The sequence below is a fragment of the Kogia breviceps genome, chromosome 2 (assembly GCF_026419965.1).
Source record: "Kogia breviceps isolate mKogBre1 chromosome 2, mKogBre1 haplotype 1, whole genome shotgun sequence".
Lineage (NCBI taxonomy): Eukaryota > Metazoa > Chordata > Mammalia > Artiodactyla > Physeteridae > Kogia > Kogia breviceps.
In genome coordinates this window covers 140,302,735-140,320,194 of record NC_081311.1, presented here as the reverse complement: position 1 = coordinate 140,320,194, position 17,460 = coordinate 140,302,735, and the positions used below count along the sequence as shown (strand labels likewise).

Here is a 17,460-nt window from a genome sequence, read left to right as displayed (position 1 = left end):
AAAAAGCAAATTAAAACCACAGCAAGATACCACTATTAGAGTAAAAACAATACAAAACAAAATGTCAATACAAAAACTTGTACACAAATATTCATAGTAGGTAGGGTTATTTATAATAGTCAAAAAGTGGAAACAACCCCAATGTCCATTAACTGATGAATGGATAAATAAAATGTATATCCATACAACAGAATATTATTCAGCAATAAAAGGAATGAAGTACTGATAAATGCTATATCATGGATGAACCTTGAAAACATCCTAAGTCACATGTGGTCACAAAAGACCACATATTGTGTGATTTCATTTATATGACAGGTCTAGAATAGGCAAATCTATAGATAGAAAGCAGAGTAGTGGCTTCCAAGGGCTGGAGAGGACGTGTGTGTGGGAATGAGAAGTGTTTGCTGATGGGTATGAGGTTTCTTTGTGGGATGATTAAAATGTTCTAAAACTGATTGTGGTGATGGCTGTAGAGCTATATGAAGAGTCTACAAGCCAGGGAATTGTACACTTTAAATGGATGAATTACATGGCAAGTGAATTATATTTCAATAAAGCTGTAACAACAAAAAGAATGGCTAAAATTTTTTAAAAATTGACAATACCAAAAGTCAGCAAAAATACAGAGCAACTGGAAGATTTGTACATTGCTAGTGAGAATGCAAAATGGTACAGCCACTTCAGAACTAGTTTCTTATAAAGTTAAACACACTCTTACAATATGATCAAGCAATCTTATACCTAGTTAATTACCCAAGTTAAATGATAACCTATATTCACAGAAAAATCTGTTCACTAATGTTCATAGTGGCTTTATTTTAATTGCCCCAAACTGCAAACAACCCAAATTTCCTTCTATGAGGGAATGGATAAACAAACTGGCACATTCATACAAATGGAATATTACACAGTAATAAAAGGAACAAACAAATGATACAGACAACAGCATGGATGAATTCCAAATGCCTTGTGTTAAGTGAAAGAAGATAGACTCGAAAGGTTACATATTATATGATTCTATTACCAAAATGGGAAAAGCAAAACTCTAGAAACAGACAAATCAGAGGTTGCCAAGAACAGGGGCTTGGGGAAGATGCTACACACAAAGGATACAGGGGATTTATTGGTGTGATGGAACTCTTCCAAGTATTGTGGTGGTTACATGACTGAATGGGTTTGTCAAGACTCACAGAACACTATACACATTACACTATAAAGAGTGACTCTTACTGTACCTTAATTATATCTTAATAAAAAAATAAACCATTCCCCTCAAAATATTGTCCCATGAGAAGAAAATCTCAGACCAGGGGCGTGGATGACATTTGCTAATTTAACAGTTACCTAAAATAGTGTCTTTGCTACTTTGACCCCTTCTCCCCCTAGACCTGACCCTAGACGGGAAAATACAGTAGCTAGGGAGTAGAAATGAGGCTGAAAGAGTAAAAAAAGCAGCTGACTTTACCCCATCACCAGCCTCGCACCCACCCCCTCCCCACCCTGGCGCCAGGGATTGCAGCCTGAAAGGTACCAGAGGGAGGAAGGGGAGGAACTCTATATTGTATACAAATTTGAGGTCTTGCTTATTACACTGACCTGGACATTTAGTTGCTAAAATGAGACTGTTCTTGTGACTGAGAGGCCAGTAAAGCTATGGGATCGGCCTGAATTCAAATGGAGGCATGGAAACAATCAGCCCACAGAGGGGATTTGAAGGAACAGTAAGAGAAAGAATAAAGTGACTTTATCATCATCTCCTTATGGACCCCAGTTTCTTTAATACAATGGTTACTTGTACAATCAGTATGTTAATTACAAATAACTCATTTAATCCCTACAAGTGCCAAATAGGGAACTACTTGTATTCCAAATGAGTGAGATAGTATTATCATAGCTTAATAGAATATTGTAGAAAATGGACCCTATTTCATAATGATCCAGCACCAAAATATGTTTCCTGAGGAGGTGAACTGGGCCCACTGTACAAGCATAAACAGAAGGAAGGCACAATTCTGTGCTCTCAGACGTATTCAGATACCACAGACACCAAGTGATGGAAGATACCCACGAGAAAGAAAATATGTCTGCCACGCACACCTCTGCAACCCTAGTGCTAGAACACTGCCTGCTACAGAGGAAGAAAACATTTGTTGAGTAACTGAATGAATGGAACTCCAAGATGCAGATAGGAAAAGGAAAAACAGGAATGGCTTTTCTTTTTCCAGGTGTGAATTGCAAATTTTATTTAATTAGAATCCCAATGATTTTTAGACAAGGGGCTTGGGAACCTAAGACTGTGGGTTGAGTCGCAACTTAATAAAGGTACTGAGCATCACCTAAACTCAGCTAGTGGAGAGTGAATGGGCTGTGGTGATCCCAGTAACTATAACTGGAAAGCTCTCTTTCTGCATGAAACAGATACTAAAAGAAAATTTTGTTCAAATTCTCCATGGAGAATATTTTTATTTGTTTATATTCTTCTTGCATACTCTAAAACGCACAGTGTGAATTTCCTTTCTTCAAAAACAGTTGTGAGCCTGGTCAGTTTATCTGACTTCAGAAGGTCTTCGGAAACATTGCCTTAGGTTTGTGCTAAGCAAGTCACAGAGATTGGTCATGAGCTACTACAAAATGACAGGGGATCTAGTTATTATGCAACAGTTACTAGAAAAGCATAGAGAACACCAGACATATAGCCAGACAGAGAGGGTAATAGAAGAGCAGATGCTATGTAAGTAACAGGATTTCCATATATATATGATGTTATGTACAGTATCAGAGTTCCCTTACAGACAGTAAACTTATGCTTAAATCATTATTTTAAGGGCACTCTAATATAAATACAAGTCTCACTAATTTTAATCTTTTCTCTTTGGCTCACAAGTGCACGAAAATACCATAATCAGTTTTCAGAACTTACTGCATTAATATATAAATAAGATACATTACAAATGGGAAGAAAATACAAGACGCCTCTTTAACATGGTAAGTCTCTGAATATAAATAAATATTTCATATACCTACTGTTAAACAGTCATTGAAATCATTACATGTGTTCTTCCACTCCGCCCCGAGGTCAGACAACAGAAATATCCACAATCTATACAAATTAATCTCTAAAAATACAGCAATAGTACACCTGAAACAATGACTCTGCTACTGTTTTCCCCTCACAGGATACTAATGGGAAGGGTGGGAACTCTTGTCAGCCAGTGGTGCTTTTTCTCATCGTTCATCACTTCAGGCAGGAGAAATACTGACAATGAAGTTAACTCCTGCCAACAGCATTTCCCTTGGTCCCCGACACCTGGCATTTTGAAAAACATCTTTCCTGGGGTTGTTGCGCAAGCTGTTTTGCAGCATGTTTGGCCCTCAGTTACTGCTGAAGGTAAAGTGAATTCTCTTGGAGTAGGAGACATGCTGTGATCTATTACTAAGCCACACTCACTATACAGACATATATTTATAGAGAGAGGTATGTATAGCTGTACATATATACTGTGCTCCTAATGTGCAACTTTTGAAAAAGAACATCATTTCCTGCTAACTCTAACAAGCTTAAGTAAGGTTTCAACAGTATTCTTCAAGATATTATGTTTTCCCTCAATGAAATGGCCTATGTGTTTCAGCAACATATGGAGTTTGTTCTAGAATACCAAAGGGGAAAGGGAAGTCCTAGAAACTCATGTTCTATGGACGGCAATTACAGATCCTGGCCCAGCCTCTCTATTTCCTCAATGAGGAAGTCGATATCAGACTGGGTAGCGGCTGGGTTGGAGATGACCATCCGGAAGAAGTTGGCCTTGTCCCCCTGAGGCTGGTAGCCAACCATGGTCGTGCCAGACTCCATCATCAGGGCTTTGATTTTCGGGGCCACCTTGTGAGGGAAAACACAAAACAAAACTCAAGACTGATATACCATGCTCTTTTTCAAAATGCAACCCATTTCTTAGTTGGAAAAAAGAGCAATTTTCTTTTTATTACTTGTACAAGTTACTTCCTTGGCTAATATCTAATGACTAATTCTTTAAATGGACATGTAGTTGATTTACAACATTGCGATAGTTTCAGATGGACAGCAAAGTGATTCAGTTATACACACACACATATATATATATTCTTTTTCAGATTCTTTTCCATTATAGGTTATTACAGGATATTGAATGTAGTTCCCTGTGCTATATGGTAAGACCTTGTTGTTTATCTATTTTATATAAAGAAGTTTGTATCTGCTAATCCCAAACTCCTAATTTATCCCTCCCCCATCCCCTTTCCCCTTTGGTAACCATAAATTTATTTTCTATGTCTGTGAAGTCTGTTTCTGTTTTGTAAGTTCATTTATATCATTTTTTTTTAGATTCCACATTCACATTCCACGTGATATTTATCTTTTTCTGTCTTACTTCACTTAGTACGATAATCTCTAGGTCCATCCATGTTGCTGCAAATGGCATTATTTCATTCTTTTTTATGGCTGAGTAATATTCCATTGTGTATATGTACCACATCTTCTTTATCCATTCCTCTGTCTATGGACATTTAGGTTGTCTCCATGTCTCTGCTATTATAAATACTGCTGCTACGAACACTGGGGTGCACGTATCTTTTTGAATTAGAATTTACTCTGGATATATGCTCAGGAGTGGGATTGATGGATCATATGGTAACCCTACTTTTAGTTTTTTTAAGCAACCTCCATACTGTTCTCCATAGTAGCTGCACCAATTTACATTCCCACAAACAGTGTAGGAAGGTTCCCTTTTCTCCACACCCTTTCCAGCATTTATTATTTGTAGGCTTTTTGATGATGGCCTCTAGTGACTATTTAAGTCTACCCAATCACACATTCCTACAGAAAGTACTGTGCAACTGAATTTTGAAAGTTGGACATAGGACAATGATAATAAATTCAAAATCAAGAACAAAAATGAAAAATTCACATGGGCAACAATACAAATTAGGGCTTCTGTATAATCCAGTGCCTAGGATACTGTCTGGCACATGGACTCTGCTCAACAAATATTTGCTGAATGGTTAGATGAATGAAATATTATATCAATTAAATACAATACAAACAACTATAAGTAATATATAAAGTAGATATAGAAACCGACAACTAGAATGAATCAGCATTAGAGCAGCCTTGAACTTAGTAAAGGATATTTTAACAGACATAGTTTAATACGAAAGTTCCTAGGAATATATATATTATTCAACTGCCCTGCATATGACCTCTCTAATGACAAACACCAACCTAAGGCAGGGATGGGTCCCCCAGAGGTTCCCACTGATCTGAACCACAGTGAGGGGACGATTCAGACCCAAGAAGATTATAACAAGATGTCTCCCTACCACCCCAAGCCTTGAGCTTTTACTTCTCCTCCGTTAGAAAGACACATCAGAGTGACAATGTTCTGACCAGCCAGAGAAATTGCAGAGGGTTAGATGAGACAAGGAGTGATTCCATACCTTGTGTAGTTTTTCCCGTCGCTCAGGGCTATCCAGAACGCCCCTGAGGCTTTGTGGAATATACCAGAAACAGACATTCGTGTGCTCAGGCTGTAGAGATTTTCACAGACAAGCATGCATACAAACAAAACAGAAAAATTATGAGAACTTGAGAGAAAGCTGTCCCAAAACCCCTATGGACCCTTGGCGGAAGTCTCTCAAACAAACAAACAAAAAAAAGGATTAAAAAAAGGCTTCATGTTACTTCTATACTTGGGAGAACAAAGCCTGGTTAATCCCATCATATCTGACAAGAGAACTGTTTCCCATAACCCATTTTCTAGATGACTAAAGTTCCCCACCTTTCAACACTGAAATGTTAAAACAATTACATTTGGGTCATTTTAAAAAAGGGTATTATCCATCTTGCCATTTTGTAGCGCCTCATGTATAGAAGATGCTCAAAACATAGTTAATTTTATTGGTACTGAATATTTTGAGTTTACTGATACTGAACTTTCTCTGAAGACTCAGGAGTATCATAATGAACATTAAAACTGGTTCTAATCTATAAGACAGGGCTTATTGAGATGCTTAGAACGGTTTAGTGTTCCTGCCCTAAAGACTGTCATGCTTTTTAAGTCCTTCTGTATTCTTGCTATAGTTTTTCAGTTTCCTTCCTAGTTGCTGTCTGCCATCACTGTGCCTTCCTCTCATGGTCTAGAGACATTACATTTGTTTTAACCTGCTAGTAGCCTGTTTATATTTGTGTAAATGATGAGAGTGAGGTCCCAGAGGTGAAATGCATGAGCACTGTATGATTCATTTGAACTGTTCAGGGCTCTCTTTTGCTCATTTGGTGACTCCAGTGTGTTCCTAGTAGTTTAGGTGCCTGATAAATAGACTGAATTGAATGCAGGTGGTGTTTTATTACACTGAATTATGAGTGGATGTCCTTTTGTTCAGCACCGGCTCCTATTCCAACTTTCTTTATTCAACTGCAAGCTCCAATAGGGCAGAGACAGTACCTGTTTTGGTCACTACTCTCTAATCCAGCTCCTGGCCTGGGGCAAGGCACAATGCAGGCACTCGGCCAACACTGGTATGACAAGTACCTTACTGTGTGCAATGAGGATCTGAACTCAGGGCAGAGACAACTGTATCTTGCTCTCTTCATAATGAATCTATCGTAAAGTAGAACTTCATTTTAGAACCAGTCTTGGAAGACAATGATATACCCATCCTATAAGCTTCTTGGAACTGAGGAACACTTTATCATGGAGGTACAACACCATAATAAGACCCCAGAATTATACAGGATTCAGACCTGCCAAGGAAAGACCTCTTGCCTACGAAGGGCTGGCTGAGAACTATATCTTTCTTAGAAGAGGTGAAGGGGAAAAGTCATCCCAATGCTACCGGAAGAAACATTCACGGACACAGAGGGAAGTAAATGAAGAGTGCTAGAATGAAAATTCAGAAGCAGCTTCTGGCAATGCGGGACACTACAGCTTCAGGAGCTTCCCTCAAGAGATTTTCCAGAAATGCTACACATCTAGTCCAGGATGACAACTTACCTCACCATCAAAAACCATCTCAAATTCCTCTCTGTTTTTAATCTTGGCATAGAGGTATTCTGCCAGCTCCAAGCATTTGTTGATCTGATTTTCAAAGCCCACTGTGCCCTGTTTTAAAAAAGGAAAAGTCATGTTTGTTGGTGACAGGCTGAATTTCCCTGTGATGGCATTGGGAGGGCTATGCTGTCTTCGTCTATCGGAATTATATGTAAGAGTATTGTTGGAGATGGTTAGCAAGAAACCTCTCATTAAATATGTATGGCTTTCTCATAGCTCTGCATGCGATAAAGGCGTGCCTCATCTCTTTTGAAGGCACTCTAGTCTCTGGGCAGTTATTCTCAACAGGGCTTTTAGCTTCTTGCTAGTAATTCACAGCCTGAAGCCCATTTCTGGTTTGCTTCAGGATAATGCCACCCAAACTGTTGTCTATAGACTGAGGCCAGTCCACAAAACGTAACCAGTCCATGATAAGATGAGTCCAAAAACTGAGATTAAGTAATAAGAAACTTTTTTGGTCATTTGACAGAGTAATTTTATGCCTACTGAATTGCATTTTTAAAACCGGTGTTCATGCTTTGTATGGCTTTTTATTTCACCTTTCTAGCAATTCACTTCTTGTAGTGTACAATAAATGAATTTAATGAAGACCAATTTATTGTACTGGTCTAGGAGAGGTTAAAAAACCCCACCTGGTTCTTCACCACAGATAGTTGGAGAAATACTACTCTAGAACCCACCTTCCGCAGCAGGAAGTCCTGGCCAAACACGTCTCCCTCACTTGCAGGCAGGCTACCTTCCACGTAACATGGTATTATCCCTTTTTAGTGAGAGGCAGGCAGGCAGATGGGGAAGCACTGGTCTCAGGATGTGCCCTGAGACGCAGTAGCTCCATCTATTGACAAACTGATGGAGCGTGAGTTTCCAAAGCCAGCATGGCTGATTAGTAACAGCAGCATGGGGGGTGTTGAGTGGGTCAGTGTTAGCAAGGAGAGCAGAGGCACGAGGCTTGTGGGCTGCTAATGTGCCAGGGCCAAGTCCAACACTGGCAAAGCAGCAGTTGCCGCTGAGAAGCGCTCGGGCCAGTCCACTTTCTTCTTGGGAAGGAAGCCCGCACCAGGTCCCACCTCGGTAACCAGTACTCTTTGAGCTAAACTTCCAGCAGACTGTTCAAGTGGTTATTGTCAGGCAAAACCAAGGCACAAATTACTGAGACAGGCCATGTGGTTATTGTATTTCTGAATGATAGGGCTCTTTCTCTTGTTGCAATTTATGGCTATTTATATGCTTAAAATACCTATGATTACTTTGTGGTAGAAATCAAATTCAGACTACTTCATTATATTAAGACAAAGTAATAAGGCAAAAAACTAATAATCCATCAAATTCTTCTAACAGAAAAAACATTGGACTAGATGTTTGGCTGGAAACCCTTTTTTGTTGTGTTAGGTGACCCGATCTTATATATGGAAATTTATTAAAATTACTTTAACAGTAGAAAAATAAAACGATGGTTGCAATATAAAGCTGTGAAATAAAAATTGCCCTTACTTGATTGCATACAAATACTTTTGAAATAAATAGTCCCATGGTATTCCTCTCCCTCACCCCCATTGGGGGAAATTCCAGTAGTTTTCTTTTTTTTTTCTAGACACAGAAATGCAACCTGAAAGACGGATGAATGCAGACATAGCATGCCTCACTAGGATTTCTTAAAATAAAGTATGCATTTTCTAGAAGAGCGTATAGAAGTACAAATAATGGGAAAGCCATTATTTAAATAGAACTTAAAACTGTCATATATATCCCATGATCTGAGGCCACATAAAGGAACTCAGGGTTCTGCACAGAATAATGTAGTAATTTTATCTTTATCTCTTTCTCTACATCTGCACTAAATAATTTCAGCATCCCTAAGGACTGCTGTGGAAGTCCTTATCTTGGCAAAATTTTTAGTGCTTTTAAGAGAAAGTTATAATAAAAGTCATGCTAATTCAAATTGAGGAGACTGAATGGAAGGAGAGAGAATTTGACATAAGGGATAAAGTAATTTCATTTGCAAAGAAAATACAGTTAATTACCTAGATATTGATTTTGCACATAATGAATTATCTGGGATATATCTTTGCCTCTCTTTTGCCAGCTAGCCTGTGCAAATTACATTTCTGCTCTATTTCCTGAATGCCCTCCTTCGTACCTTTGCTTTCCACATCAGCCAGAACTTGAAGATGTCCACATGGCGGCCACACTGAATGGCTTTATCCCCAGTATCGTAGGAGACGTCATACTGCTTGTCTGGCTGGAAGAGGTACCCCGCACACATCTGGTTGCATCCTTGGAGGATACCCTGTCATGGAAATCAAGACAGGCGTGCATCTGTATTCACAGGGCAGAGGTGTGGACGGTTTTGAAACAGGGCAGGCCGGACTTAGGGTCACATACAATCTTTCTTCTAACGTCTCATGAGGCTGTGCACTTGTTCTGATGTCCTTCTCCAAAACCACCCTTGGAAAAACCTTTGCCCCTCCTCCTCTATAACTCTGATTGGAAAACGATATTTTGTCTCAGATACCAACAACAAGGGCCCACCCTACTGTCCCTCTAAGGAGCATCTGAAAATGTGCATGGGTGTTTTAGGTTATTTCACAGACTGGAAGTGCTATGGCATTCAGTCAGCAGGGGTTGGGGATATAAACTTCCTGTAGAGGGTGGGACAGTTTCATGCATGGAAGAATTTTCCTCCACCAAAGCACCCCCTAAAAAGTGTTCCAATCCTTTCCGTGAGCTCCTATGAAGTTAACAAGCACTTTACTTAGGAGTGGAGTAAAAAGCGTGTACAGGTACCGGCCCCCACAGGTTGGTGACAGGCTTTGGGGGATGCCTCAGTGTGCAACAGTTTTACTGGAGGAACAAGGCCCTCCGGGGCAGGGTCCTATTAGATTCTTAGGAAGAGAATATACTATCTATTGTTCTAAGTGCCTTACTGACATGGTTAAGAGCTCAAGCTTTGGAGCCAGAGTACCCAAGTCTGAAATCTGGCTGACGTTTGCTAATTTGGGCAAGTTACACAACTATCGCCATTTACAGAAGCTTTTTGGTCAACATTCCTTGTTGCCCTAAGTTGACATTTGTAGTTATGGTTCCAAGTAACTTGTTTCAGCTCTTGGGACCACAAACTCATGCTAAGAACTAAAAGTATGTTCCAGTGGCCACTTTTTGTCCTCAGTGAGGTGAGAGCTGGCAGCCTACCCAATCACTCTCACTTTTGTTTGAACAAACAGGAAGGAATGTGAAATGAAACAAGGCCCTTGTAGTTTCTATCACTGGCAGGGCCCTGGGGGCTGAACAAGGAAGAAGGACAGTTCAGAGCAAGAGCCAAGAGGATATGCTGGGTTAGCCGAAGGCTAACATATGCAGGTGGGAAAGAACAGCCATGGCAGGCCCAGTGGGGCTGTCAATCTTGTGAGTTCCTCAGCCAGTACTGTAAAAAGACCCCATGCTTTTCTCTTTTTATGCCTTCTAAAGGGTGTACAGGCCACCAGCTCATCTTTGGGGGAAGGGCAGACCTTTTCCTTGACCAGGATGGCAGAGCACTGCAACAGCACGCCCATCATCTTGTGAGGATTCCAGGTGACTGAGTTGGCCCTGAAAGAAACACGTGATGCTCTGAGGAGAAGGTGCAGGAGTCAGCAAGAGGCAATGGGACTCTTGAGGAAAACATCACCCACTGCAACTCAAGTCAAGACAAGTTTTCGACACCTCGTCCCCTAAATTGACTAATCAAGTGGTAAACAAATATTTTGCAGGCAGTCTCAGAGTACTAAGTGGCAGACTGCCTCTTCTAAATAATTGCTATTAATACTACCTAACATTTACGAACAGCATTTATTATGTATCCTATTGTTCTAAGAGTGTTACAGGCATTTTATCAGTGCGGTGTCATGGTTAAGAGCTCAAGCTTTGGAGCCAGAGTACCCAAGTCTGAAACCTGGCTCTGACATTTGCTAGTTTGGGCAAGTTACATAACTCCTTTGAGCCTCAGTTTTCCTGTCTGTAAAGTGGGGAGAATAGTATCTGCCTCAAGGAATTGAATAAAGGATAAAATGAGTTAGTAAATATATAATGCTAATAACCATGCTTGAATACTTAATTCTCACAACAATCCTATCATATAGGGACTATTATCACCCCTATTTTAGACGGAGAGACTGAGGCACAAAAGGGTTCAATACATCACCCAAAGTCACACAGTTGGGAAGCACTGGAGCCAAGATTCAAGTTCAGGGAGTCTAACTGTCGAGCCAGTGTTCATATCCTCTCCACTAGACTGCCTCCCTCTAGGCTACAGACTCAGCTTCTTTCTGCCTTCCCATTCTTACTAATAAATTGGACTGGTGATGCTGACCTACCTGCTTATAAGGTATTATGAAGATTGACACATAAAAGCAAGGATCAGTTGGACAATTCTAGACTTTGGCTACTTAGCAGCATTGTTTAAATGCTAAATAAACATAATCTTGCCTGTTTAGGCTGCAATGATAGCTTAACAAGCATGGTCTCCTAGCAACCACAACACTGTCAGACACAATTAAATGGTTAAGGAGCACACTAGCTAGGACATTACCGAAACAACTACGTGTAATGTATGATGATTAAAGCTTAGGTAGCTCCTTTCCAATGGCCTAGCCCACAGCTGGGCTCTATGCTTTAATACCTGTGAAGGATGTTTTCTCCAGACATAGCAATTGGATTGGAATTATACTGCCTCTGCTCTCCCTGGAGCTAATTTCCTGCTGCGAATTTTTAACCTCTTCATCTTGCTTAGGTGCATAAGAGGGAAAATAATTTAGTATATACATGACAATAGGCGTACATTGTATCTCAAGGAGAAGAAAGAAAGGCTTGATGTACTTTCCCCCATGTGCATAATAAAGAAAACCTTTATGAAAGAGACTGTGAAAAGTTCTAAGAAAAGTTGACTAAATGTTTATCTCATTAAAAAACATCAGTCGGGCTTCCCTGGTGGCGCAGTGGTTGAGAATCCGCCTGCCGATGCAGGAGACACGGGTTCGTGCCCTGGTCCGGGAAGATCCCACATGCCGTGGAGCAACTAAGCCCGTGAGCCATGGCCGCTAGGCCTGCGCGTCCGGAGCCTGTGCTCCGCAACGGGAGAGGTCACAACAGTGAGAGGGCCGCATACCGCAAAAAAAAAAAAAAAATCAGTGTCGGACTTCCCTGGTGGAGCAGTGATTAAGAATCTGCCTGCCAATGCAGGGGACACGAGTTCAATCCCTGGTCCAGGAAGATCCCACATGCTGCAGAGCAACTAAGCCTGTGTGCCACAACTACGGAGCTTGCGCTCTAGAGCCCGTGAGCCACAACTACTGAAGCCTGCGCGCCTAGAGCCTGTGCTCCACGGCAAGAGAAGCCACTGCGATGGGAAGCCCACGCACGGCAACAAAGACCCAGCACAGCCAAAAATAAATAAATAAATAAATTTATTTTTTAAAAAAATCAGTGTCAAGCCTTATTTAGAAGGTACTGAATTTAATCCATTTTCTCATTGCTATGATTCACTGAATCATTAAACAATTACACATAGGGACTTCCCTGGTGGCGCAGTGGTTAAGAATCTGCCTGCCAATGCAGGAGACACAGGTTCGAGCCCTGGTCCGGGAAGATCCCACATGCCATGGAGCAACTAAGCCCGTGCGCCACAACTACTGAGTCTGTGGTCTAGAGCCTGTGAGCCATCACTACGGAGCCTGCGTGCCACAGCTACTGAAGCCCGTGCGCTTAGAGCCCGTGTTCCGCAACAAGAGAAGCCACTGCAATGAGAAGCCCGCACACCGCAACAAAGACCCAACGCAGACAAAAAAATAAAATAAATAAATAAGTTTAAAAAAACCAGTTATACATAGATCTCACAAAATGTCTTAAATGTTTTTTGAATGTGCTAAAGGTCTGAAGTAAATGATTCTTTGGTGCTACAGGTGGAAAGCAATAAGACATGACGTGGATTCCATTTCCTTCAGAAGACATATGTACTTTAACATGTTAGAAAAGAAAAAGTCTAGTGCAAAATGTTTCAAGTTTTCCTTGACTCAAAGATGGAAAATGGAAATTGCCTGAGAAATCTAAAGTACAGCTGGACTGGCTCATCCACATTTAAGATCTTGTCCTCCCAGTTAAGGGTCATATAACTATGCTTCAACGAGTCAGTCTCACCAGCTTCGATACTGGCCTTTCAAAACTGAAATGCAAGGGAAGAGGCACAGGAGAGGTAACCAACACTCAAGCCAGTGGAGCGCTTTCCCTGATGCCTGCTCGCCGTCCACTTCTCCACCCTCAGTCTGCTCTTACTGCTCTCACTTTGCTCCAACCACAATGGTCTCTGTGACAGCCCTTCCTCCAACTTGCCAAGAACAGTCCTACCTCAGGGTCTTTGCACTTGCCCTTCCCACCGCCTGGAACACTCTTCCTTGCCCTTCCTTGTATGCTTCCTCTCTCCCTTTATCCCTGTATCTGCTGAAATGCCTCCTCCTCAGAAAGGCCTCCAACTACCCTGTCTAAAATAGCATGGCTTGGCAGATGAAATATCTCTTTGTTTATGAGACAAGTTAGATAAGCTGAGTGTCTTACCCTTTTCCCAGCTTAATGGGAAATGTAAGTAAGCTTAGTGAGAAAAAAGAATGAAATAAATCAGCGCCCCTTTCTGTGCCCTTGACAAACTCCCATTTAGCCTCCAAATCCCCACACTGGTAAGTCTCTCTTCTCTCCTACCTGGGCACCTTGCAATCACATCTATTGTCGAGCATATCGCGTGGTGTGGTAACTATCTGCATACTTGTCTTTTTCTCTTTCTAAGTCGTGAATTGGGGCGAGAACTCATTTGACTGGGAAAACCATCACCTTTGATCTCCCAGTGCCTGGCATACAATAAGTGCTCAATAAGTGCCTACTGAACAAAAGTGAGCTTAGAGTGAATAAGACGTTGGGAATCAGGGCAGGGACATTAGGCACTCGGCAGCACAGCGTGTTGCATGGCCTGAACTGAGGGAGGCCCTGTGCTCAGCCCTTACCTTTCTATGCCGCTGAGTTTATGGCGGTGCTTCTGAGACATGAGCAGCCCGCCACCCCAGGCAGCCTGTGAGGACAGAGAAAAAGAGAGCCAGAGAGAGCAGGGCACTGAGGAGTGTCACCGCACCCGGGCACTTCACATCTCTAGCAAAACATGAGCGAGAATGTAAACAGCGAAAAATGAAAGCTTCTCTGACAAATGGAACCCACGCTGATTGTTCCGCCAGGGGCAGTTGTGCTTATTCATCGTTTATCACTACTTCAAAAGTTCCTCCTGGTTAATGTCAGAGTCACAGTGCAAGTGATACAGGTAAAGAGCGGCTGAGCCTGTGGCACCGAGACCCAAGGCCCAAAGTGCTCTGGAAAGCCAGGGACACTTGAGGAGACAAGGGGCGGAGCTCTGGGAGCGACACAAAGGACTAGGGACTGTCGTCTGATTCTGCCCAGAGAAGAATTCTAAGGGCTCCTGAAAAACTCACAAGGCATCAGCCCTGGTGGGCTTGGAGGTCTCACAGCCACTCCTGCAATAGCAAGACATTTTTATGTGTCCCCTGATGCACAGTGATCGAATATCTTGGGACACCATGTGACACAAGAACAGCCTTTGTTATCATCTGTCCAATAGCAGGGCATCCCTGTCTAGTTGTGAGAAGTTAAACCCATAAGAGAATGGAGAGAGAAAAAGGAAAAGAAACACCCAGTCACATGTGTGAAAATGTACCTCTTATGTTCCTAGGAAAATTTGGAACTAAATCTCTTAATTGATAACATCTTCCATATACTGCCTTATTTTTCCTACATGTACCAGATATGCATTTCTTTCTTTCTTCTTTTCTTCCTTTCTCCTTCTTTCCTTTTTTTTTGGGGGGGGGGGAGAAAAGTGTCATAGATGGTTGGACTGAAGGCAGATAGCTGAGTGCCCAGATTCATACTCATGGCCACTTTCTATACATTGTATCTTACATCTTTTCCCTCTGAAATCAGTTGTCCTTCACTCTTAGACATTTGTTCAGACAAAAGCTTTCCGGGAAAGTGATAGAGACAGAATTCTAGGACGAGTCATAGACGACAGCAATTGGCCAGTAAGGACTAGGTGAGCCCCAGAGGACGGACAGGCGTGTGGTGTGCACCTGTCATGAATGGCCTGCTAGGGGCCCGAGAAATGCAGTGGGGACAGAGGCAATGGGAGAAGCTGGAGGGAAATTATAAAGCAGAGCTGCTTCCACCCCCCGCTGGGACCAGGCCACTCTGAGTTACAGCGCTTACATCGACATGCAGCCAGAGGTTGTATTTCTCACATATATCTGCAATCTCCTGTATGGGATCAAAAGCGCCATAAACAGTCGTGCCGGCAGTTGCATTGACATACAGAGGAACGTATCCCTATAAGGTAAGAGGGACAAGCTGATTAGTCTTTCTAACCTCCCTCCTTTCCACATGAAGAAGAACTACTGTAGCATTTATTTCCAGCAGAGATCAGTTAAGCTGGTGTGTTATCAGATACTATATCTGGGACTGTTCTCTGTTAGCTCATGCGCTCATTCCTTCATTTATTCAACACATTTTTTTGATGACTTTCATGTGCCAGGCCCTGTTGTGGATGCTGGGAATACAGCAGTGAGCACAAAAGACGAATATTTCTGTCCTCGTGGAGTTTGTATTCTTGTGGGGAGTGACTGACGTCAACAAAATTAAATAAGCAAAATAAATAGCATGTTTAGTAGTGATAAGTTCTATGGCAAACAATAAAGCAGGCAAGAGTAATAAGTGGAGTGATGGGCAGGTATCTGAGTGTCATCTGGACATTCTACATTTTAGAAGCTGTGCTGTTCTAAGTGTATTGATGTAATAATAATACTGAAGCATTGTTTGGTTATTGAAAACAGGTCTATACACCATTTCCCTAAGAGTAGATACAGTAAAATTTTGGTGTGAACAAGAAATAAATGAGAAAGTGAAGTAATAGAGCTCAGACAGGGTTGGGGAAATCTATGAGTTCTAGGAGCTCCCCCTCTGCCCCTTGCTCAGTCCTAGTGACATTTCTATCTGTCTCCTCTGCTGAGACCCGGCAAACAACCATAGTTAGAGAAGGAGGTACAAGAATGTAACCAAAATAACAATGGGTTGGTAAATGGCCTGACAGCAACTTGGCAGTGCCTCGTGGATATACCTGTCCTATGCGATTTTTCTGTTTAAGAGAATTTACTGAGGCTGGATTCACCAAGTATCATGGGCCAACTGCCAGGGCATGCAAGCAATTTGCTAAACAGAATCGTAACCTTAAATGATACTTGTTAAAATGAGATTATACCTAACAAGTAGCAAGTGAAAACCTCAATTAGGCTGTATCTTCATGAGACACGGATAGTGGATTTATTGAAGTACATCAAACTAGTCATTTGGCACAGTGAAGACAGAACAAGTGGTTTAATGACTGAATTTTCCACTTTTCAAAAAAAACTGGCATTGTGTAGACACAGCTTTAAAGCCATGTCATCACACAAGTTGAAAATGAGCAAACATCTGAGAAAAGAATTTTAGAAACACAATAAAATTATCTCTTACATTATCAAACACTTTTATTGTCTAGGGCAGAGAGAAGGTATTTTAAAAAAATCTATATTCACCAGAGTTTAGATGCACCATAGAGTACATACCTTTTGCTTGGCTTCAAGAATTTTTGCCTCCAAATCAGCTGGAATTATCTTCCCCCTGTAATTATTGTAAAAGGAGAGAAATTAAAATAAACAATCAGTGAGATTGCACATGGAAAAAAACTTCAGCAGCAGCAAAAAGTAATTTAATCAGATATTTTCAACAGACCATTAGCAGCTTGGCACACTGTACTGAGTCAGTCCTTAAGCACAATAAAACAAATTTAACAGATGACCACATTTAATACATCAAGAACCTAATATTCACTCTCCCCTGCCTACCTTTCATTGCACTTTATCAAAATCACATTGTCGGTTCCAAAGCCAAGTGCAGCCCCAGCTTTCTTTATGGAATAGTGACTCTGCAACAGAGGCTGGAGGTTAGACGTTAGACAGTCCCTTGGAAAACACCACAATCCATGAGCAAGAGCACCCAACTCACGTGTTCTGAGGTGAAGAGGACCAGCTTGGGTACGGCCGCCATGCCCTTTGTCTTAACTTCCGGGAAGTACTTGTAGCGAGCAGCCATGATGCTGTACATGTTGGATATGGCTCCCCCTATCGGCAAGCAGACACATTGGGAGCTGTTGGGACTCCCTCATTATTGTTTCTAACAACAAAGGCTGACGTGGTGTCTCAAGAGACAAGGGAGGTCAGAAAGGGGAAGGACAATATCGTGATAGGTTTTTCTGGCTTCCCTA

At 41.6% G+C, this 17,460-nt stretch overlaps 1 protein-coding gene across 2 annotated transcripts in view; it reads right to left on the bottom strand.

The window, feature by feature from the left end:
• Positions 1 to 2,435: 2,435 nt before the first annotated feature.
• The window catches only part of GAD1 (glutamate decarboxylase 1), a 44,784-nt gene continuing 29,759 nt past the window's right edge, over positions 2,436 to 17,460 (bottom strand). For both annotated transcript variants that reach the window (XM_067026272.1, XM_059053523.2), the window contains 10 exons: positions 17,202 to 17,317; positions 17,042 to 17,121; positions 16,763 to 16,817; positions 15,372 to 15,488; positions 14,108 to 14,172; positions 10,592 to 10,670; positions 9,223 to 9,372; positions 7,029 to 7,136; positions 5,473 to 5,562; positions 2,436 to 3,880 (listed from right to left, as the gene is read on the bottom strand). In XM_067026272.1, coding sequence (XP_066882373.1) covers positions 3,707 to 3,880; positions 5,473 to 5,562; positions 7,029 to 7,136; positions 9,223 to 9,372; positions 10,592 to 10,670; positions 14,108 to 14,172; positions 15,372 to 15,488; positions 16,763 to 16,817; positions 17,042 to 17,121; positions 17,202 to 17,317 — 1,034 coding nt within the window. In that variant the 3' untranslated portion in view covers positions 2,436 to 3,706. The remainder of the gene's footprint in view (positions 3,881 to 5,472; positions 5,563 to 7,028; positions 7,137 to 9,222; positions 9,373 to 10,591; positions 10,671 to 14,107; positions 14,173 to 15,371; positions 15,489 to 16,762; positions 16,818 to 17,041; positions 17,122 to 17,201; positions 17,318 to 17,460) is intronic.